Source organism: Tenebrio molitor, chromosome 3 (genome assembly GCF_963966145.1).
Source record: "Tenebrio molitor chromosome 3, icTenMoli1.1, whole genome shotgun sequence".
NCBI lineage: Eukaryota > Metazoa > Arthropoda > Insecta > Coleoptera > Tenebrionidae > Tenebrio > Tenebrio molitor.
The window spans coordinates 15,247,002-15,270,070 of NC_091048.1; the positions used below are offsets into that span (position 1 = coordinate 15,247,002).

The window sequence follows — 23,069 nt, forward strand, 5'->3', positions numbered from 1 at the left end:
TAGAATAGACTAGTAAAATTTACTGTATTGATGTTGGTAGCGTGAACGTCAACTGACAGACGTCAAAAAATAAATCTCGCAGAGAACAAAGCAAATTAATAAACAATGAAAGAAACGCTTAATTTTCATTCTGGGATTTGGACTTCTCCGGCAGTAAATTTTCTAACGTCTTTTATGCAATTTGCCTAATTTGAGGCGGCGTTAGTGATAAACTTTCTTCAGCATTCATTTTCAAACATCAAAAATCTGACGTTTTAAATTATTTTTTTTCACAGCCGGCTAAAATAATGCCACATAAAAATGTCACCAACCATCGCAAAATTCTCTAAATTTAAAATTTTTATTTTTTTATATATAAAATGGTATACAGCGGCAAAATAGAAAAAATAGTATAAAAGATTCATTGCAGAAGGTCCTTCAAGCACTCATTTGTTCCTCAACTCGCCGCTGCGCGGCTCGTTTCGGAATTTCAAATTCGTACTTGAATAGATGCCTTTTGCAACTTATATTTTAATATACTATTTTTTTTTTATTACCCTAACAACGTTCATACTAACGATATTTTAAAACCTGACACGATTATTAAAAAAAAGTTTTAATAATAAAATACAAATGCTATAGAAAAAATTTAATATTATACACGACGATAAAAGGTAATTAAATTATCTCTCGCTCTCGAAGATAACATACAATTTCATCGTCTTGTATAATAAATAACTACCATTTTTTATTTTTAAAATGTTTCGAAGTATCTACATAAACGACTATTCAAGGCATACCACATTGAGCTTTTAAGATTCAAGACAATTTTTGTAATTTATGTTTCTATCGTTAAAGAAAAAATTGCTTTTTTTTGGTTTTAAAATGTATGTTTTTTAATTAAATTTGCAGTTTGTTGTAAATTTCTAAAATACTTTCCTGCACACTGGTAATAACTAATAAAACACTTTCTAATCCATGGTGTCAATAAGACGGTACTTGACTGAAATGTTACTATGACAATTTTGTGGAAAGTTTTTTCAGTATTTTTTTTTTTGTGATTTACATCTATTTGAGTTAAAAGCTAAATAAATATTTTCTAAATTGAATTGAATTTTTCCTCCGAATAAAATTAAAAGCAGTACGAAAACGATGATATTACATTAATGTACTCGTACATATCTTCATTTTACAAGCTCTAACAAGATTAATCAAAGTAGATCCTCTTTATGAATAATATGAAAAGCAACTTTCTTCCCTGTTATAATATTAAAAACATCTATAATGGAACAATATTATTTAATAATTAATATAAAAGTTACAAAACTTGTTCTGTATAAACTCAAGTTTCTTATTATTAATACAGGTAGTAATATTAACTAAGAGCTTTTGCTGAAAAACACTTCACCTTACCAGTTACAAAATCATTATCTTTTTGTTTACCCTAGGAAGCAAATATAGCCGAAAGCCCAGCTTATTTCATTTCTCGAGAAACGAGAGCTATTTAAAGTACATCACAAATAGAATAATAAAAAAGTCAAGTTGTTTCAATTTGCTATTTAAATTTTACGAAGAGTCGAGTTTAAAATATTTATCAGAAATTTCTTTAAGCAAAACTCTTTCAAATACGTCGAATGCAGAGGATCTCCTGTTCATATTGTTGGTTTAATTTTTATTCTACGTCACACGCTTCATCAGTACCTGCTAATTAACGACAAACACAGACGGTTCGAAATTAAATAAACTGCTAAATTTTCTACTTTCTTTTTAAACGAATACTAATAAATGCAATTAGCACCAATACTTTTACATAACAACTTCCTTGTGTCTGAAACAATTTCCTTTGTTTTTTGGCGCGTAACTGTAAGTCATTGCCAAAGGTTACTCGTTTAAGTACTTAATCATGTACAACGTTTTGAAAGTTTACAAGGATGCACTTCTAAATGTAATTCTTCCGTTTACATTCGTCTTAATCGTACAAACAGGATTCACAAAACACAGACTCGACTTTCTATTTACTAATTATTAGTAGCACGTTCTAATTGCTGTGTCCAATATTTAGCAATGTTTGCTTGGTTTGCGGAATAGCGGAAGCTGTGTCCGGTGAATCCGGTATGACTAGACACATTTTAATTATGATGATTATCATAAGACAGTTTAATGACACTTTGACGCCGTTGTAATAGAATCCAGGGTAAGCTTACGCAACTGATTAATCAATCAAACCCTAACTCATCATCTAGTTTTGGTGCGTAGAAAGTGCGAATTACGGGTATCATGTCAAGTTCGAGTAAATAGAAAGTTCGAGTCCGAACTGAATTTCAATCAATAAACGACGCGAAGGGGTCAATTCGGTGAGTCTTTAAGATCGAGATCAGCGGATGGTTCGGCGAAAAATGAATTTCCGATTGACGAGGAAATTTTACAGACCCGGAACGCAGAATCAAAAATGAGTTGTGAATGAATAGATGAAGGTGGGGAAAAGCAACGACCTGAAAACTTAAAAATCGACCATAACAAAGTTATATTTCTTGATGAACTTAAACGTCCTACAATTTCCAAAGAGCTGAGTCATCCCACAAAAATGAAACGAAATTTCATTGAAGAAGCTGGGATCTTTCTATTAAATTTACCGCCAACTAGCATTATCAATTTTATTTATGTATATTAAAAAATAACAAAACGCAACAACACAAACTACCTTCTTCACCTAAACATGTGTCTCTTCATTAATTATGTTTGTAAAGGTTGTTGACTCAGGGGTGATTTTTAGACGGGCAAGCTAGTTAGGTAGGCTAGGCATCAGGAAAGAAACTGAGCTATTCGATAATACTGGTTAACAAATTTTGACGTTGAATTTGTTTCTTTGATGAAAATATTTTTTTAATGTTTTAACCACCCCAAATTTAGAAAATAAGGTAAAAATAGTACCTATATTATGAAACGAGTGTAATAAGACGCTTTATTATCACACGAGTGCTTTAATGGAACAAGTGTGATAATACGTCTTATTAAACGAGTGTAAAATACCATTTCATCTACTTTGCTTTATTCCTGAAATTTCGACTGCTCAAGTTTTCATATTAGACTAGGGATTTTTGCATGAGTTGGTAACAGACATTGACGATTTGTATTTAAATTTGAAAATAATCTAATAGCCGTGAACCAAATTCAATAATATTTGTCATTCCTGCGCTAAAGGTTTAAAATGTTATATTTACTAAATTTACTTCGTAGCTTCACATTTTACCTTGACGCCTGACGTGAAACGGCTGATGTTAGCAATATAACAAAAAAAAAAACAGTTTAATAATACTTACGATTCATTATTAAACTGTTTTCGATATAATAATAATAAGCTAACGCAAAGTAGATGAAACTATTAGATCTAGTTTAGAATATTTTTAATGAATTCCCTTACCATAGGATGTGAATAAAGACAAACTTTCTTTTATCATGGCATCACTAACCCATGGGAATTTGAGGTAGTTGAAAGCTGGGCCTCTGATTCATGGTCTTTCCAATTTTCCATTATATGTAGAGAAGGTAACAGAACTTTTCTACATTCAACTAAAGAATTATTTTGAACATTTTTTACTCGATAAAGGAGTGATTGTCTTTTCTAATGTAACAAACAATGTAGTGTTGCAATAAATCTTACTTTTATGTACATAATACAAAGAGTAAAATTGTAGTGACTCTGAGAGTCGTAACTTTAAAACAAGAACTCTTGAACGTTGCTATCATATTTGTAATTCACAGGCACGTATTAACCTAAATTAGTTTATTGCATCGAGGAAACATGTTCGCTTTTGACCAATGTAATTTGTTGGATGTGCAAGTTAACTTGAAATAACCGACAAAAGTGATACAGTTACCGAGTTGTACTCGTACTGGCAGATAGAGTATGAGAAGTTAAACAATATCGAGTGTGATCAGTGTTTGGATAGGTGACCGCCGAGGGAAACTACGTTCCATTGAAACTTTTTCAATACTTTATAGCTTCATTACTTGATGACAGTATTGTTTGTAATTCGTATAACGTTGTATGAGCACACTCCGTGCTGTACGCCCACTTTTTGAAAAGAATTACCAAGTGCTTTCAAAAGAATTATCATTACTTGATAGAAATATCCGGAATGATAAATAAATCCGGCATCGATACAGTGCCCACTTTTTAGGCTGGCAAATGATGATAAATAATTTATATATTGTTTTATATACTTTTATAAAATAATAGTATATTAAAGAACAAGTTTTATAAGGGTTGATTTGCCGCACGAGTCCCACGTGTAGAAAACGACCCGTACGGGAGTTTTCTATGGGACAAGTGCGCCAATGTCCTTATAAGACGAGTTTTTTATGTTATTTTTTAGAATTTGCACCCTTTTTTTATTTGTTTAATAAAAAAATTAAACCTCCAAATTCTAATGAATTTCGTATTAATTGGTAATTCAAGGTAACGGATGCAACTACATCTCCAACAGATGTTAAAAAGTAGAGTTTGAACATTAATATTCGAAGTTTTTTAGTGTAATATACTGAAATATTGATAAAAATTTCATTAAAGTACAGTGTACTTTTATAAAGCCATAAACGACTCCTACTGACTGACGTTTATAGACGGATTATAAACGCAAATTCTAAAAAACTACTAACTGCACTCAGACATTACTAATTACTAGATATTTTTGTAATAAAATCATTTTATTAAAAATTTAAATACACTATACTCACTATAGACTATACCATCGTCTATTCCTAGACGTTGAAAGAAACTCGTATGGGACACCTTTGGTTCATTCGTAACATAGTGAAGCAATTTATTTACTATTTATGGGACCCACTGGTGACAACCAACAGATTTGAGATTGAACAGTAATTCCGGTTCGTGGGTGCTAAGGAGACATTTACAACATTTGGAAGCCTTTAAGGATGGTCACGGATTTCTTTTTGCAATGCGGGTGAGCTGCATACTCTTAATTGCATACTGGGACTATACAAATGTTCATCAGGACATGCAACGCGACGCAGGAATGAAGATCTTTGAAGATGAAAGTGTCCCTCGTCGTGATCAGTTTTGGGGGGGAATGAAACCCCCTGTAGATGACCTATACCTATAGTTTGTGACAAACGCATAAGGTATTATTAGTTAGGTATGTACATCTTCGTTCCTGCTGGTCCCAGTTGAATTGAAGGTTCAATTATCGTATGACAGCAACTGAAGTGGTTTATTTTTACGTACAATATTAAGATACAAAGCAGTAATTGTCGAAAAGTTGCGAATAAGTGACTACAATGAAAAACCAGTTTCGTATTACAATTAATAACTAAATTTTGGCATTTAAGTAATAAGTTTCTTTCGTAAAACATTTAAATGAATAATAACTTTATACTGTTGCAATAATAGAGAGTAAATTGATTAGCAAGAACTTTAGTTCTTAATTCAACATGCAAGGTCTTCCTATAATTTCCTCCATTAACCTCAGTAAGGTATAATAACGACTGGTTAAAAATGTGAAATTATACTGCGCAAAAGGTAGTAAGGTCATTAATATTGATTACCTAATGATGAACCTTATTAAAATGGCGCGATAGACAAAATATTTATTGCTAATGTGTTTGTAACGATTGTACCAAATTAGTGCAAACAGTAAAAACGAACAAATTCTTGAAATTAAAGAAAAATACGACCAGACAGACCAGACCAGAAATGAATATAATATGACAATATAGATAATTAAGTTGAGGCGTTCCTTTTAACATGTGATAGTATGCGTTGTTCTAAAGAATTTTAGCCAAAATCACCTTAGTAAAATGTGTACGGCAATGAACATATCGTGTGTTCCACAAAAAACTCACTCGCAGCAAGCCATGACAAAAATGAAGTATGTCTTAGTACCAGATGTGAAATGAACTACTAAAGTAAATTTATAGGTTATCTGTCACAACTCACAATATGATGAAAATTTATAAGTAACAAATGATAAATGAACTACTTCCAATGATCCTAAAATCGACATGACCAGTCTATCTATCTCTATAGTCATGGCATACTGCGAGTGAGTTTTTATTGGAACACACGATACAATAAGTTAATTTTTTTGAAATTTTTGAAACCGGTCCTGCTCAAATTTGCGCTGATTTGTTAGAAATTGGAATTGACAAAAAAAATCAAATGAGCATGGACGTTAATCAAAACTACTGTCAGAGTTGTCATCTAATTAGTCGAAATGGCTTTATTATTAGGAAAATAATGAGCTCACAGATATGTTGCAAATGCATGGGCAATGTTATCACGTTATCAGAATGCATCTGCAGCGTCCAGAGAGTATTGCAAAGCGATTTCCGGAAAGACACCATTCTGGGCCAGGTTAGTTATTAATCTACTACAGCGGAGAAATGGACAGCACCGGACTTAAAATTTTAGAAAACAATAAAAATATACAATCAATTATCTCCGTTAATACAAACATTTTACTAAGAAGATTTAGGCTAAAATTCTTAAGAATAATGTGTAGTACCTCGTGTTACAAGGTGCGCGTCAACTTCGAGAACACTCTGTATAGTGTTCCAGAACTCACGTCCCAGAAAAAAAGTGAAAAAACATTTTTCAGCCTCACATAAGTAACAGCGCTGTTGGACTTTTGAAACTCACCAATCCCAGAAAGGAAAAGTTCAGGGGTTGATATATAAAACCTAGCAACGGAAATGATAAGATGGTTTAAAACCTTCTAATTGGTTAAATTGAAATGTTCTTTTCTTGAATACCGTGTAAGCTAACCAATTTTTTCTTTAAGAATATGTATCTGTGCCTCAGGGCGATTTCTAAAGTTTTCTCTGGAGCGCGAGTTCTGGGACACCTGTATAATAGTCATTTTAGATTATTTAAACCCTCCTGATAAAGAAAACTATTCACATGTACAAGATTATTATAAATGATTGTCTCATCGCAGTTGGCGTTGAAAACCCACACAAATGTTGGATTTGCCGCCAGCCTCGCAACGTTGGACAAACAAGTAAACCATGGTAGACAGATTTCCACTACCGCGGGTAGCGCCACCTATCGGCGATACTAGTCTCACTCATGTTATGAGGCTTGCGGCACATTCAACTACGTCGCCAACGCCAACTGCGATGGGACAATCATTTATAATAACCCTGTATTACTATCAATAAACAATAGAAGACGCGTAAACGTTATGTCATTATACAGGATATTTCATGAGTGATAATGAGCCTGGCGAAATTAAAAATGCAACCCACAATACATTTCCAAAGTTAACGTGGCTATTTTATGCAGTGAGACTGGCCATAGCGTTTTACATTCTAATTTTATCCCCGTTAACTTTTATTTTTGTGAAAATTACAAAGCCTAGCGCTGTTTTTAGATTAAACAATAATATTGTCTAGTTATTTAGTTCATTTTGTGATACCTAAATGGTTCTAATAGACAATTTACAAACAAAATGTTATTTGCAAAAAATAGTGTCAACATTACTTTTTAATAACGATAGATTCATTATTTATGCTATAACAAGGTTCTTTTCTTCAATAAAAATTAAATGAAATGTTCAAAATAGCCTCCACAGGCAGCTAAGTAATTACACGATCAATTAGGTACAGTGGCGGCCATTAATTTGGAAACACCGGCCTAATCTAGTTTACTGGATATTTCTAATATTTGATAGTGTAAGTGTTATGTCATGAACTCATGTCACCCATGACATCGTTGAGCGCATTCAACAGACTGGCGCAGCCGAAATTGATATGTCAATAACATTGTCAAAGTGACAAACAATTTACAATAGAAAAATCTTGGTGTTTCCAAATTAATGGCCGCCACTGTACATATTCAAATTACAAAGTTCAGGTGAAATTTTAGCTTACTTAAAATTTAAAATTGAAGCAAACGAAATTCAAAAAACGTCTTTTTGCAGTTTTTGCTAGCCTATTCCTTGCTTCTGGTTATTAAATTGAAATTGTTTCAATACAATATCATATCCCACAACTTTACTACAAAACTGGGTTGAATATTTTCATGAGGACAAAAGTTAACAGGGGGTTGAAAAATTAGCATGTAAAACCCTACGGCCAGTCTTTAAAAAAAACTCACAGTGTATCGTATTGTTTTAAAATGAAATTATGAATCCATGATGACTTTGCTTCCAATAATTTTATTTGTCACAACTGACATTTACGAAAAAATTAAAATAAGACGATTAAAATTTATTCGAACGATGAGAAAACAGACATGATATTGATTTATAGCAAATGTAATAAAATGCTTCTGCCGTTGTGCAAATATGCAGACACTGAACATTTTCCCAAAAAATCTTGGTTTATTTACAATTTTATTTAACCAAGCGAATGACGTTTATGTCAAAATTTACGAAACTGCACAGTTAACGATGTTTTATGTTTTTTAAATTAAAAAACAAATATCCACGTTAACTTTACAAATGTATTGTGGGTTGCATTTTCAATTCCGTCGGGCTCATTATTGTTCGTGAATTACCCTGTATAAAAACTTTAACGGAATCAAATAATGGAAAGTCAGATGAACTTAAAAATCGTAGAATTATTTTTCAGTTCAAAAGAGAACTACCTACTAATTAAAAATACATATTAAAAATTTAGAAAATATTTTTTACCAGATAATAAGGAGAGACATTTAAATGACAATGAGAATATGTAGCATTGACTTATTATTGATTAAAAAAAATAAGTTTTTATTTACCTCAGTACGTATAGTAAAATCCTTATAGATGTGAAGTGTCAAAATGACGTTTGGTTGGTGTCAGCTAAAATTACTAGGCGCGCGTCTCGGGATTTTTGAATTTAAGTTTTTGTTCTGGCATCAATCGTCCAATGTGATAGATTTATATACAAGCTATAAATTCGAACATTTTATTGAAAGAAAAATGAGTTCACAAAAGAAACGAACATTGCTTTCCGCAAAAGAAAAAGTGTGGGTGGTTAACTGCTACAATGAATTGCAATTTAATAACTATTATAATCTTTTAACAATGTTTTCCATTTTCTGGAGTATAACCTCACTCTTAGCATTTGACATACGTACAGTCTCAGCAAAAACAGTAAATATTTTTTTACAAGGTTTAGCGGTACAGTCACTGAATTTTTAAAAAATTTGACACTAACAATTCACATCTATAATGATTTTTCTTTAATACATTTTTCAAAAAAGTATCATTTTGGCCTCCTCAACTCTAATTGACATATTTATTACACAGCTACGGTATCTTAATTTTTACACACCAAGGAATCTGTCACTTTACCGCACGGAGTGTGTAAACTGACACAAACATTTTAAGGTTTCAGGGACCTACAAAAAAACTGTTAGCTTATCATAAATTAAGTCCATACTAAGACAAGATACCGCTACCATTGATGTGTTCAGTTTTCAAAAATCAACATAATTTTATTGTTTTCGTCTGAAGTCTCATGGAGCCATCTTGTGGTGTAAATAGTAAGCATGTCAGTCAAAGCGATTTATCGGTATACATAATAGAATAACTTTCTGCCATTTCATTTATCTAAATGTCAGTCTGTTGACAGGTTTTGCAAAATTATTGCTTACAAACGAGTAATGGGTCGTCGGTCAAAAAGATTAAAACATTAGGTAAATAACTACGGTACTATCAACAATTACTTAAATAAGGGGCGGCTATGACTTTGAGAGTGTCAGATTTTTCGTATCTTTGCTAATTCAGCTAATGAACGTCAAACAACCGTCACTATGAATCAAACTGTAACGCACAAATGATTTTTACTTCAGAACATAAAACATTCATCTTACTTTTTAATAACGAAGAATGGACATTGCTTGTTTGACCGAGTTTCGGCAAAATTTTCCAAATTCAAATTGAAACAGTATATGCAACCAGAAATACTTGCATGCATCCCAGACATCTGTCGCCATACGGTCAAAATGTCAATGTCTTCTTTGATCTAAATAATTGTTGATCGCACGGTATTTTAGAATCCTCTCGGCAACGTCGCAAAATTTATTCAAAATCAAATTTTCTTAATAGGAATCAAGGATGTCATTATGTCAAATTCATTCCGCTAGTTGAGAAGAAATACTTCATAACATTCACACATTAACACATCAGAGTTGAGAAAATTGTGATAATCATTTTCAATGTATGAATACCTGAAAAATAAATCCACTATGACAGATATACGTAGTTGTATTTTTTAAAAAGTGTTCTTTTTCTATATTGTTCTATATTGTGACCTTTATTTCCGTCACTGTAAATTTTTCAAATAACAACTCTTCCAAAAAGGGATTTACAACAACGAAAACTCTAAATTCTATTAAAGTATAAAAATGTAGTAATGCATATCCTTGAGCTGTAAAACTGGTATGCATTGTTATGTGTAAACTTCTATTGCTTAATGTGTAACTACATTCAATGTTTGTTAATCAGTTCCTCGATTGTTTTCTTACAGCCATAATACAAACACTTGTGGTCTAATTTCACTTACCGGCACAGAAAAATCCGATCAGAACCCACACACATATCTGAATGTACATGTAGGACGACATCGTTCATCACCAAAGTTTTTCACAACCATTGGTCTGGATTTAAGCAACCACTACAATTCTCATCACATTGCACTACACTGAAACCTGATGAGCCAATTCATTTCAACTAGTTTCCACCTGTAACAAAAACCAATTTTTATTATTATGTGATATAATTCCGTGAAGACTTCCTCGTCAAATTTCTTTTTTACGACGAGTCATCGAATAAGAAGTGAACGTACAAATGTGTTAGGAGACTATTCGTACTACTTTGTTATCTGATACATTTCACGAAGTTTCACTTTGACCGGTGCTTTTGACGTGGTGTTTTAATTGTTTTGTCGAAAATGACTTCCACAAAAATTTCAATCGCCTAATACCCCATCTAATTCACCTGTTTAAATGTTTTGTTGTTCGTCAAACAACGAAATCGGTGGAACAAGTCGAACAACTTTAACCAATTTCTAGTTACGACCTTAAAATTAGGCCTCAAGTGAATCTAAACAATTTTTAATAATGGAAAAGATTTACCAATTACCATAACCTTTGACCCAAATTGACAGCTGTTCGATTCGCTACTAACATGACTCCGTTGGAAAAGTACCTTATTAATATATGGCACTAGTACAGTAACCCTGTCACTCTCTCTCTAATGAATTTTAAGTAATGAATGACTTGTTAATGAAAGGAAAATCATATGATTTAGATGGCGCAATCTTGCATGTTTCCCAAATGCTTTCTGGAAAAACCGGCTAACAACAGACTGTAAGATTTTAGGCATAATCAGGAGATTATGGCACGAGGGAATGTTTAAAGCCCGAGGAACGAGGGCTTTTAAATTCCCGAGGGCCATAATCGACAATTATGCCCGTGGTACATACAACGTTTTATTCTATTTTATAATTTCTAAAAGATTCAAACAAATATTTAGTATTCCTTAAAGGAAATCAACTAAAAGTTGTGTCCATGCAAATTTAGTTACTCTCGGTTACTCACCACTTTTACAACAATCTTTGTTAGCTGGCAATAAACCACTGAAGGAATCAAAAGGTCGTTTTAAACTATCGATAGACGCACTTGAGCTATTTTGATTACTGTGTATACAATGTATGATTTTCTTTAATAAAACAATGTTTGATACCATTGTTTGAATAATTAAACCAACCGTAGCTTGGCAGATTTTTGACAGATCTGTGCCATAAAGGCCAATTTATGCCCTCATTTGGGGGCGTATAAAGACGATTATTGACTGAAATAGAATAAACGCAGTTTATTTTCATCAGTTTGACCTTACGTTAACGTTATCTAACTAGTTTAACTTTCTTAATAATTCGACATGCAGTAAAGTTAAGAAAGTGCGCTTCGATTCAATTAACAATTGGTCAAAAAGTGATTCACTAACGATTTAACGTCGAATTTTGTATAATTGACTTCATCGGATTTTTAGAATCTAATAATAACATTTTTAACCAATTTAGTCGGGAAAATTAAATGTGGTGTTGCCATAAGGTCAACAAAATCTTTGCTGTTAATAATGTAAAATTAAGTTTGGTTGAGTTTTGGAAAAATATGGATTAGAAAATAATATGTACATTATTTTCACCATCAACATGTTTTCTAGCTAGAACTTTAAATTTCAATATAATTGAAGAGGTATATTAAAAACAAATAATCATAATGATTTCAAATGAAAAATACCATATATTTAAACGAACAGACTCTCGTGTAGTCGTATTATTGTTTGTAGAATCTACTAAAAATTTAACATTTGTTGGTATCTATTAATAAATTCTGTCAATCAAATTTAAATATTTCTGTTTATCAAACAAGGAATTCAGTAGCAACCGGTAGGTACCTACGTGAAAAAAAAATCATTACTTAGTTATTATTAAACGCAAGTAAAATGGTCTGACAATATTTGTCCAAATTATTGTACTCGATATGTTAACAATGAACTAATTATTTAAACCAACGACCCACCACTGTCAACTTAACGGAATACGTCAAGAACCTAAAAACGCATCGCTGAAATTTCAGATCTGCGTAATCGGTTTCATTCATCTCATCTCGTTATTCTCGTTCGTGAAACAGTCGATGATTATTATTTCAGTTATTTCACTGATTACAACAAACCCATTACCTTCCTTGTGTACACAATAAAAGTAAATCAAATTAAAAAACAGAAAGTAACGTTACTTGCATGTTAATTTAAGTCTCGATTCAGTGTTAATGTATATTACACTCTTCTTTGGCATTATTGTCAACACGTACTGTAATTGTCACGTTGTCATAATTTCATTACTTTAATTAGCTGTCATAATTCAGTAAGTGAAACTCATCATGAAAGAAACATCAATTGTGTCGGCCAGAACCTACAATTTAGTTCTCTATCCGTTGATAGGAACGAACATTAAATCCGGCATTAGTATAGAGTAAAAAAATGTTACCATAACTGAAAAGTAGTTAATAATAATAGTAAATTAGTTTATGAAATAATTGTTAATAATTGTTTAGAGAAAGTGATGATAAACACACATCATAATTAATAAAGGTACGAGTTCACTGAGCATTGCTGCCTAAAAATTATATGTCTATCAGTATCATTAATTTTAACAAATTAGTGAAATAAAAGCTCGTCGTTGCTTTACATTTCAGTAGATATAAAAATTACTTCAAATTTTGTACTTAATATGAAACTATAATACAAAGTGTACCTTCCTTACGATATTTTCAAAATAACTTGAAATTGAATTTTACTTGAAATATGACAAGGAAAACGTATAATTTTTAGTAAGTATGGTAGTAATAGTTTGGTTTTTTCACCCAAAGTGTTCAATGAGGTAGCAAAATTATTTATGTAGTAAACAGCATTAAAACTTTTTTTTTGTTTTAATTCTTAAATAGTTATAATAGACTGAGTTATAACGTCAACATATCGGGTGTTCATTTAAATTTATTCTCAAAGTTGGCGTTGCAGAGTCGGTTGTGAACGCACCACCCGTCAGAGTAAAACACAATCAACTTAAAAAGTGAGATTCGATTTAAACAGCTGATCCGCGATCTGCAATCCGTGGTGCGTTCACAATCGACTCTTCAACGCCAACTTTTAAATGAACACCGATATAATGCACATGTGCGTTTTCATTAAATGTAGGTACCTATTTATCATAATTTTCCAGTGCATCAACCAAACTTAAAATTCTCATTACAGCTGAACTGATTTTACTAAGTAATCAGATTCCTAAAACCAACACCTCTGAATTTTTATAAAACCATTCGCTAAATTCCGTCTTTAGGAATATAATCTAGTAAATTATTTGAAAACAGAGTGTAGGTATCATTAAAAAGTAACGAAATGAAGTAGGTACAGACTATGTATGTATTTTATAGCTATTAAGACAACAAGGGTTTTATAGACGATTTAAAAATCGAGATCGTAGTTTAAATCAGAGCGACCGCAGGGAGCGAGGATTTAATAGATCGAGATGTTTAAACTATAAAACACGCGTTGTCTTCAAGATTTTTTCTAACACTAACATCTTATCAGAAATTTTAATAAATTCAGAAATTATTCGAGGCGCGTCACAATACACAAAATGCGGAGGTTGCCGTGGGTACTATGGTAATAATATCAACAAATTTGGAAAAAAACAATTTTCATCGTTGAAATGTGCCAAAACGTTCCAGAAGAAATAAGAAAAATGGGGCAATTTGTTACCAATGAAGTCTAAAAGTGCATACGAAAAGGTGTATGTTTCGTTTCAAGGCCGGAACAATAAAAAAAGCATCACGGAGGTAACGGAAGACGTCATTTTGGCTTTTCTTGATATGGGGTAAGTGTCTAGAACTTCATTAAAAGTTAATTCACACTACGCCAAGAATCATTTGAAGAAAATGTAAAGATTGCCAGTTTTCGATGGCCGGGCACTTGCATTGGATGAAACAGTAGAAGTTAAAGAAGAAGATGTTAGGAACAAGAGCACGAAGCTAATGTGGCAGTTCCAATTCAATAATTGTACTTTTCACTTTTGTGATAATTACTGTAAAAATGATGAATAAAATGTTACTTGAATGATATGTGTGAGCGTATTTTATGACTCTATAAGATACGTTGCTATTGACGACGTGTCTTATAGAGACAAGCGTATTTTATGGGAAACATAAGGTGTGAGCTCAAATGCACCATGGAAACAGTATAAGATATTAGTGTTAGAAAAAAATTTTAACATATTTCACCAATACATTTTTCAAATATGTAATTTGAAGTCAACAAATGGATTTGTCAAATTATTGCCTTAACGACAGGAATTGTTCTGCATCAGAAATCACCAAAAAATTTTAATCATCAGTTTCCACAAATAACAAAAACGTTATTATAAGAAATGCTATTGTTGTACTTTTATTGTTTATTATAACACATTTTTATAAATCTTTTCTTTTCTCTGTTGAATGAGAATATTTTCGCAATAATCGTTAACGCTCATACACTCTTTTTATTTGTGTTGACTCAAGCAAAATTTATTTACTCAACACTTCGCACTTATTCATTTATAAAAACATATATTAATATCAATAATAACTTGAGTCGCAACGAAGAGGAATATAACACTAACCTTTGCAAGCAAATGAGTTTAACGTTAATATGTTGCAATTTCAGTTTATTATTTCTTTCACGCTCTTTCACGTAATATTAAATTCGTTGTGTAACATTTAGCTTCAGCCTGGAAGAGTACAATGTACTCTTCCGAGCCTTACTTTTGCTTTTTAATTTTTTTGTCATATCTATGTGCTTAAAAATCGCCAGTGAAATTTTTAATGAACTGGTTCTTTGAAAGATATAATTTTAATTAAATATGGGTATCAAAACAATAACCAGTGCCATCCTTACTTCTTTGTACAGCATTATTTATCGATACACAATAAATAAATAAATAAATAAATAAATAAATAAATAATAACACGCTTCCTCTACAGTCCTTACACATTCATATTATTAATGGTCGCATAATATAATTAAATTCCATAAAACTTGGAGAAATTGTGAATTTTAACTTTCACTAAAACATCCAGGAAATTAAAAAAAAATACGAACACAGCAACAACCACACAAACTGCATCTTCCGCTACGACCACCACTGCCAAGGTAGTTCTCTACACACCTCCCAAAGAAACCAAATCAATTAAAATCGATCCGTCACACTAGTCACAAATGTGTTGAAATTTACGGTTGTATAACTTTGTTATTGTTTGACATATCTTGCATTTAAAACTGTAGAAATCATCACTTTCCATGCATCGAATACACACGAACGTCATTTGTTTTGATCGACACGCCAATTTTAAAGACCTGACCGGCTCGATGTAAACCCCCTGTATATGTCATTAGAACTACCGTTGATTAACGGACGATTTTATATAACAAAAATTACTAAAATCAGAAGATAACGGTACGATACGGTGCACCGATATTACGTAATTATTTGGTAATAAGTACATGTGTACAACTGTTACTGCAGGAAATTCATACATTATTTGGTATTTGTAGCAGTAATTGACCTGAATCCTTTTCAGGCTCGCACTGTAATTGCAGTTTATTATCGATCATTTGGACATAGCCACATCGTTACGATGAACTATGGCCATCCCCCTGACGACAGCATAAAAATTTTGAACAAGAAACAAATTCTCCACACTTCATCGATAACCTGTTCGGACATGGATAATACATTTATGCTGCAGTGAAATCGCGTCCAGACGGACTGTCCAGTCATGCTGGGATTTGTTTGTTATTATTATAACAGAAAAGTGCATGGAATTTAGCATAAATCAAATAAAATGCAAAGTTGATTTACCTTGAGTAGGTGATGCGCTATTATCCGAAAAGCACTCGCACAACACGTGTAGAATAGACTTGGAAGAAAAGTGACATGCAACAGACACAATTCACTGCATTAGACTGGCGATGTAAAGAAAGAAGCGGTAAGCTGAATACAGCTGCGGTAGAGAGTGGTATTTCTGTAACCTACTAAATGTTATACCAGTTTCCAATCCAAGTCTATGTAGTGACCTCAATGCGACTGCAGGTGAGCATCACGCCGGACCATAAATGTCATCGATCATCACACGGGAGATACCTAAATTAGAAACAAACACAGTCAAATATATAGTAAAGCATTGAACGCATTTACATTGCTGGTAATCAAGAACAAAAATCATTTTTTGATTTTTTTAGTGTGGCACTAACACGCTCTTGAGCACCGCTATCGCAGCTGTAATCATAATAATAATAAAATATTATGGGCCGCATCGCACATAATGAAGATCAAGGCCGTAACTTTCTATTTTATTAATAATGGGGATTTTATGCTGTATTCCTTCAGGATAGAAACTCGTAAACAGCCTGACTTGATACCAACTTAAAGTGAGTGACCCCTTAGAAAATTATTCAATATTTCACCGAACTGGAAACGAACGTTCGATTAGATTGTCACATTTTGAAAGTCAAAACCGGTTAGAATTTTACGTCGTGACAAGTTTCGGATTTCTCAATAGGAAGGGATTTGTGGAAAAAAAACTTTTTAACCAATCTATCGAAAGTCTGGGACTTATTAATTTATTCCAAAAATAAACGAACCTAGATTTGCTGATTATTTATTATGTCATCATGGCAAAAAGATAAAAACGAATCGTGAAAAAACGTTGTTAGATGCTTCAGACGCAGAAATAAACCTACATGTACTAGTTGCTCTTATCAGCTTATCACTATAACTAACCATGTTTACTCAAGAAAAGGTAACGAATTTTATTTCCTCTGTCTTTTAGACCGCTAGCGTTGTTCTATTCTGGTTTGAAAAATAAACTTCCACACATTTTTACCAGAATAAGAGAAAGGCATTTTGCAATAACATACTAGGTATGCATATTAAATTATTAAAGAGTGGCAACTGATTTATAATCAACAATTACTTTTTTGTAACGATGTAATATAATTTGCATACAAATTTTTACCTCTACAGCTACATCCTACAATCTGGTTTTCTCCAAATTTAATGCAGATTTTTTAATATACATTTGTCGCTTTAAGTTTCTAAGGGAGTGTCTTAACGAATTAAATCTTTAGAAAATGTTTTCATTCAAGATTTCACCCGAGGTCATCGAGGTCTCTGTATTCACAAGACGTCCATAAAATCTGATATTCTCACTTTTGTTTGTACATATCCACGCAGGTATAAATTTATCATTTGCTTTTCACTTAATTACGACGATATAAAATATCCATTATTTATATAAAATTATCCCTTCCTACAATCCACATATCTACTGCTCTTTTTTCTATTCTTCTTTTTTTAGATGTTACTGTTTCTAAACTAAAATTTAGAAGTCATTCTCTTTCTTTATCTTCTTCTTTATTTGCATCTTATTTAATTCTTTCTTAAATTTCACCACCATGATATTTTCCCATCCATTTGGTAACTTGATTAAAAATATTAATGTGCGAACCATATTGCAACATCCATGTCCTTCTTCCAACTGTTTCCATTGCTTTTTTTTTAATGTTCAGTTTATAATAAGCATTTTTACTCTTCCAATTTTTATTTTTACTTATTAAGCACAAAAGATGCTATTTGCTGCAGCTGTCAAAATATAATTTATAAAAGTATTGTGTTGTTTATTTTTTAGAAATAGAAAGCTCATCAGAGTAATGTGCCTTTGAAAATCAAAATGTTCGAAAGCTCACTGGAATACCTTTCGTCAGGTATAACCTCATTCCCAAGTATTTTTTGTTGTAATCAATATTCAATTCTACAGAAACACCTTAGATGCATTTTATTGCAGTAGTGTTTATAACTGCAATTGTTGTCGATGAAAGTCTTCCTACTTACATAAAATCAACATTGCTACCAAATAATCTCCCTTGGTCTTAATAGTATATTGTATGTAAATTCAATAAACGGTTAACGCTCCACTATTTTTCAACACTGATTTGTTAAATAAACAAGTGACGTAGGTACCTAATTATTTATTTCATTTTTCATCATACGATTTCTAAACTATCTGACAACTGAGAATAATTGATTATGAAAACTCTGTAATTGCTAAATATGTTATTAGTTGTAGGAGAGCATGATTGAGAACTATCGAGTCCTCAAATGTTGGTCATTGTGTTAAAAAAATTCAAGTTGCATACTTAATACCACCATCTGTTTACACGATAAGTAAAGTAAGTACATATGACGTCATTGATAATAAAGAATAAACACAATTTTCCGCCGCAAATTTAAATTTCGTGGATTTCGTTGACGGGAAAAAGTTTTTTTTCAAATAAAAAGATCCAGATAAGACATATCAGTAGAAATAAATTCCTAACGGTAATATTTTTATCAATGCATTTAATTTAAGTAAGTTTGCCAGCACGAACTCTGATGAATGTGCTTCGAGGCGAGCGCGAGAAGTACCCTTCAGACATCCGATACATTTTTTATACCCTCTCTCAAGAGTGCCGCTTCAGTTCAGATTCACGCAAAAATTTAAATTTATTGTTTGCACCGAAAGGGACTTTATAAAACATTAACACTCGCCCAAAAACTGTTCGGCATCAGCCGTTAACGGCAAGAAATTGCAGCATTTCGTAAAAGTCCCGTTCTTTATTTGCATTCTAATCAAGGCCGGCACCTCGATGCACACCTCGACCAATTAAGAATTAACTGCGTGAGATAATTTTCAGGTGCGTTTCATTCTGTAAAAAGTCGGTAATCGGACCAGAACAATGGCCTCATCTCACGTAATTCTAACAGTACTGGTATAATTATGCAACGTTTTTATCATATTGTCTCATCATTACGGCTCGATTGTGTCGATGTGAACAGAACTAACTGAACAGAACAGGATTCGTTGAGAAAATTTGATAAGCATCTTACGAATCGTGAAGATTTCGTACTATTGCCTCGAGGTTTGCAACTTAAAAAGTGAAATTGCGATAAAAACCTGTTGGGTTCGAGGCGTAACATCGTCGAAAAAGCACTTATATCCAGATATGAGATTGAGATATAAGAAAGAGAATTAGCTGTAGCGATCTATCACTTAGCCTTGCACTGCAATTTGCAGAACCAAGGATTTATGGTAATCGGTAAAAGTGCATATTTTCAACGTAAGACAGTCACGTAATTAGTAATTACATGCCACAGTTATTTACTGAATAATATACATTCACCTCCACGCTTTTATCATAATGAAGAATTTTATGAAAAGACTTAAAATCAAATTTAAAAAAATTACGAAGTTAAATTTTTACCAACTTCGTAGGCAAACAGTAATCTTACCATCTATACGTCTCCGGTATTTTTGGCTTGCCCTCCTACATTACATGAATTTGTCTGTACAAGAATCGAACAATATTACACTAACTTGGAATATACCTGTTATGCTAATTAAGTAAGGTTTAGAGTTTGAAGTGGTGTAAAAGACTTCTTAGAAATGTTGTTTCCGGCACTCACGCTTTTATATTTAGAAGTCAATGACATTATAAACAGTGCATCTCATTGTCATACCAAATAATTTTCACGAACTTACTGTATTTATAGTATTTCAAAATTATAAATCGCAATTCAAAATTACTTACCTACATACTTAATTATTTTGTAACTTGACGGGCCAGTTTATAGAATGAGAATTAAATATTTAATTCGAATTAAATTTTAATGCGCGATTAACCCATCAATCCGAAACTTCGATTGGTTCAATCTGATCACGTGTTCAGTTAATCTCGCATTTGATTACAATTAATTTAATTTCGCTTCTATAAACTGGCCCTACAACTGTTACCGTGAGCATCACATTAATTTGTTGTTAAAATGCTGAGAATACGGTATTTAATTGGCTTTTAGCGGTCGAACGAAAAAAAAATTTATTACCATAATCACCACAAAATTGGAACAAACTTAATAAAATTATTAATTCCAGAAAATGACTGTTTTTTTTATTACAGTCTTATTTTACCCAAATTATCTTAAGACATAAAAATCTTAAACATTTAAGGTAACTGTATTTTAACATTTACATTTATACATATGGAAAAAGAAAATGTTTGTTTTGTACTATGTATAAAATGGGTGCACAAGCGATTTTTTTTAATGAATTTACATTAATTTTTTAGTTACAAACATCTGCGATTCCATCAAATAAATCAGGGCTTTCAGAAATAGGTATCTTTTATAGTATATTAAGTATAAAGAACGGTAATGACAATGTACCGATCGAAGACAATTGTTTGGAGGAGGAGCTTGCGACGACTCCAAAATTGTCTAAGATCGGTACATTGTCATTATCGTTCGTGATGCTTATGAAATTTTTTGCGCGATTGAATATTTATTACAAATCATTCACATCTAGAATAGGTAGGCCCAATGCGATACGTGTTTATACACTTCACGTCGTGTTGCCACAATGTCGATTTTTGTATCGCGTTTCTAAGGCAATCTGCAAACAACTACCGCCATTACGGTTTTTGTGCGCAAATATCGCCAGTTGTGTTGAAAAACAGGCAGTAAAATGAGTGATATTAGTGATTCCGAAAACGAAGTGGATGTTGTAGAAGAAACTTTGAATGTGGGGTGCGTCACAAATAAAGAATTTTTGAAACTAACGACCTCAACGTGTAATTAAGAAGACAAGGAAAATTTGGGCAAGTTCGCTAATATTATTTCATTGCAGCGGCAAGGAATGCCGACCACAAGAACCGTGTGAGTTTCCAGAAAGTGCTAAAATCTTGTCTTCAACTTCTGTCTACATAAATCACGAATTTTCGAAACCAGCGAACTCAACATGTAATCAAGAAGAGAAGGAAAATCCGGGGTATGAACATTTTGACAATTCTAATGTCGCGGCAAGTCTGTTACTAAAATTGTCTCATTGCAGCGGCAAGGTAGGCCGACTACAAGAGCCGTGTGAGTTTCCAGAAAGTGCTAACATCTTGTCTTCAACTTCCGTCTACATAAATGAAGAATTTTCGAAACCAACGATCTCAATGTGTAATCAAGAAGACAAGGAAAATGCGGGGTATGAAAATTTTGACAATGCCAATGTCGCGGCAAGTTTGCTAATGTTATTTCGTTGCAGCAGCAAGGAAAGCCGACTACAAGAGCTGTGTGAGTTTCCAGAAAGTGCTAACATCTTGTCTTCAACTTCTGTCTACATAAATGAAGAATTTTCGAAACCAACAACCTCAATGTGTACCTAATCAAGAAGACAAGGAAAATGCGGGGTATGAAAATTTTGACAATGCCAATGTCGCGGCAAGTTTGCTAATGCTATTTCATTGCAGCGCCAAGGAAAGCCGACTACAAGAGCTTTATGAGTTTCCAGAAAGTGCCCCCACATCTTGTCTTCAACTTCTGTCTACATAAAAATTATTATAATAATCGATTAATTTTGAATAAACTTTACTTACCGTTCTAGAACACCAAAATTTACTTACCGTCGAGTTTATCGTTAGCAACGAGTAAACAGAGCTTACCGTCTTGTAAACAGACGTGGTAAACGAGCAAATAGAGTACAATCGCGCAAAAAAAAAATATACCGCTAACGCAAAAAAACTACATGTAGTTCCACTGAAAAAAATGATAATATCATTCCTTGTATTCTGTGAAAATGTATTTTAAAAGTTTATAGAAAGTTGTGGCCCTGCCACTAAAGTGACGTATCCGTGTGATTAAATACACCACCACAACAAACGTGAAATTTTCGTAGCTTAATCCAGTCAATTAAAATTTAGTTTGCATTCAATCTAAAACTAAAAAATATATGAATATAGGATATATTCATCCATAAACCATATTATACATGTCTACAGGATTAGAATTTTTGAAAATTGCATTGCACATTAATTTCCCTCCGTAGCGAAAAATACGGCACATACAGTACGATTGCGCAAAGCCTTTTTTCTATAATTGATTCAAAAAGTTGATATTCACGCATAAAGTCCATTCAAAAATCAAAAAACCACCAAAGTCGCATTTTCCTCGATAATTACTATCGGCAACGCTGTCTAGTGTAAAATTTGGTGAGGTTAAATGTTTATTAAGTGTCTTGTTTTTCTGATCATGTTTAAGTAAAAATAATAAAACAATATGAACAAAATTCAAACCAATTGAATTTTATTTTCAATCAAATAAATGTCATAATTTATAGTTATCAACATAGTATGAAAAATTATCTACCTAGGGTTTTTTAAATTTTACCAGCCTAAAGCAACAGGTGGTGGTTTTTTGATTTTTGAATGGACTTTAGTTATCCATTCGTGAAGTGGGTCATTTTCTTACACGTATTTTTTTTACATTATTGTGTTGTAAGATTGAAACTACAGAAACAATACATACCTAACAGTGTGAAATGCGATAAGCTTTTCTGTTTTTCACTTCACACACTGTTTTCTATTAGTTACCTTGCAACAAGGTCACTGTGTTGATACTTCAGATTTCCTTCAGAAATTTGAATTTTAAAATTTAGTTTTGAAAGCAATTATAGAAAAAATATTGGTTTT

At 32.4% G+C, this 23,069-nt stretch overlaps 1 protein-coding gene and 2 long non-coding RNA genes across 7 annotated transcripts in view; 2 read left to right on the forward strand and 1 right to left on the reverse strand.

The window, feature by feature from the left end:
* LOC138125991 (uncharacterized) overlaps positions 1-16,523 on the reverse strand; it is a 32,748-nt gene extending 16,225 nt beyond the window's left edge. Inside the window, exons 1-2 of one of the 2 annotated variants that reach the window (XM_069041613.1) lie at positions 16,384-16,523; positions 10,492-10,669 (exon numbers count right to left, since the gene is read on the reverse strand). In XM_069041613.1, coding sequence (XP_068897714.1) covers positions 10,492-10,552 — 61 coding nt within the window. In that variant the 5' untranslated portion in view covers positions 10,553-10,669; positions 16,384-16,523. Of the gene's footprint in view, positions 1-10,491; positions 10,670-11,527; positions 11,636-16,383 lie in introns of those variants that run through there. The other variant, XM_069041614.1, reaches the window with a different exon arrangement.
* Positions 13,549-14,608, forward strand: LOC138126008 (uncharacterized). Its single transcript, XR_011157571.1, has 2 exons — positions 13,549-14,364; positions 14,423-14,608. It is a non-coding gene; the product is annotated as an uncharacterized lncRNA (long non-coding RNA).
* On the forward strand, positions 16,492-22,142 carry LOC138126006 (uncharacterized). Of its 4 annotated transcripts, none has more exons than XR_011157568.1 (6): positions 16,493-16,614; positions 16,764-16,952; positions 17,670-21,382; positions 21,446-21,586; positions 21,650-21,791; positions 21,852-22,142. It is a non-coding gene; the product is annotated as an uncharacterized lncRNA (long non-coding RNA). The 4 variants fall into 4 exon arrangements; XR_011157569.1 differs by having other exon boundaries at positions 17,670-18,287; positions 18,341-21,586; XR_011157566.1 differs by having other exon boundaries at positions 17,670-21,586.
* The last annotated feature ends 927 nt before the right edge of the window (positions 22,143-23,069 follow it).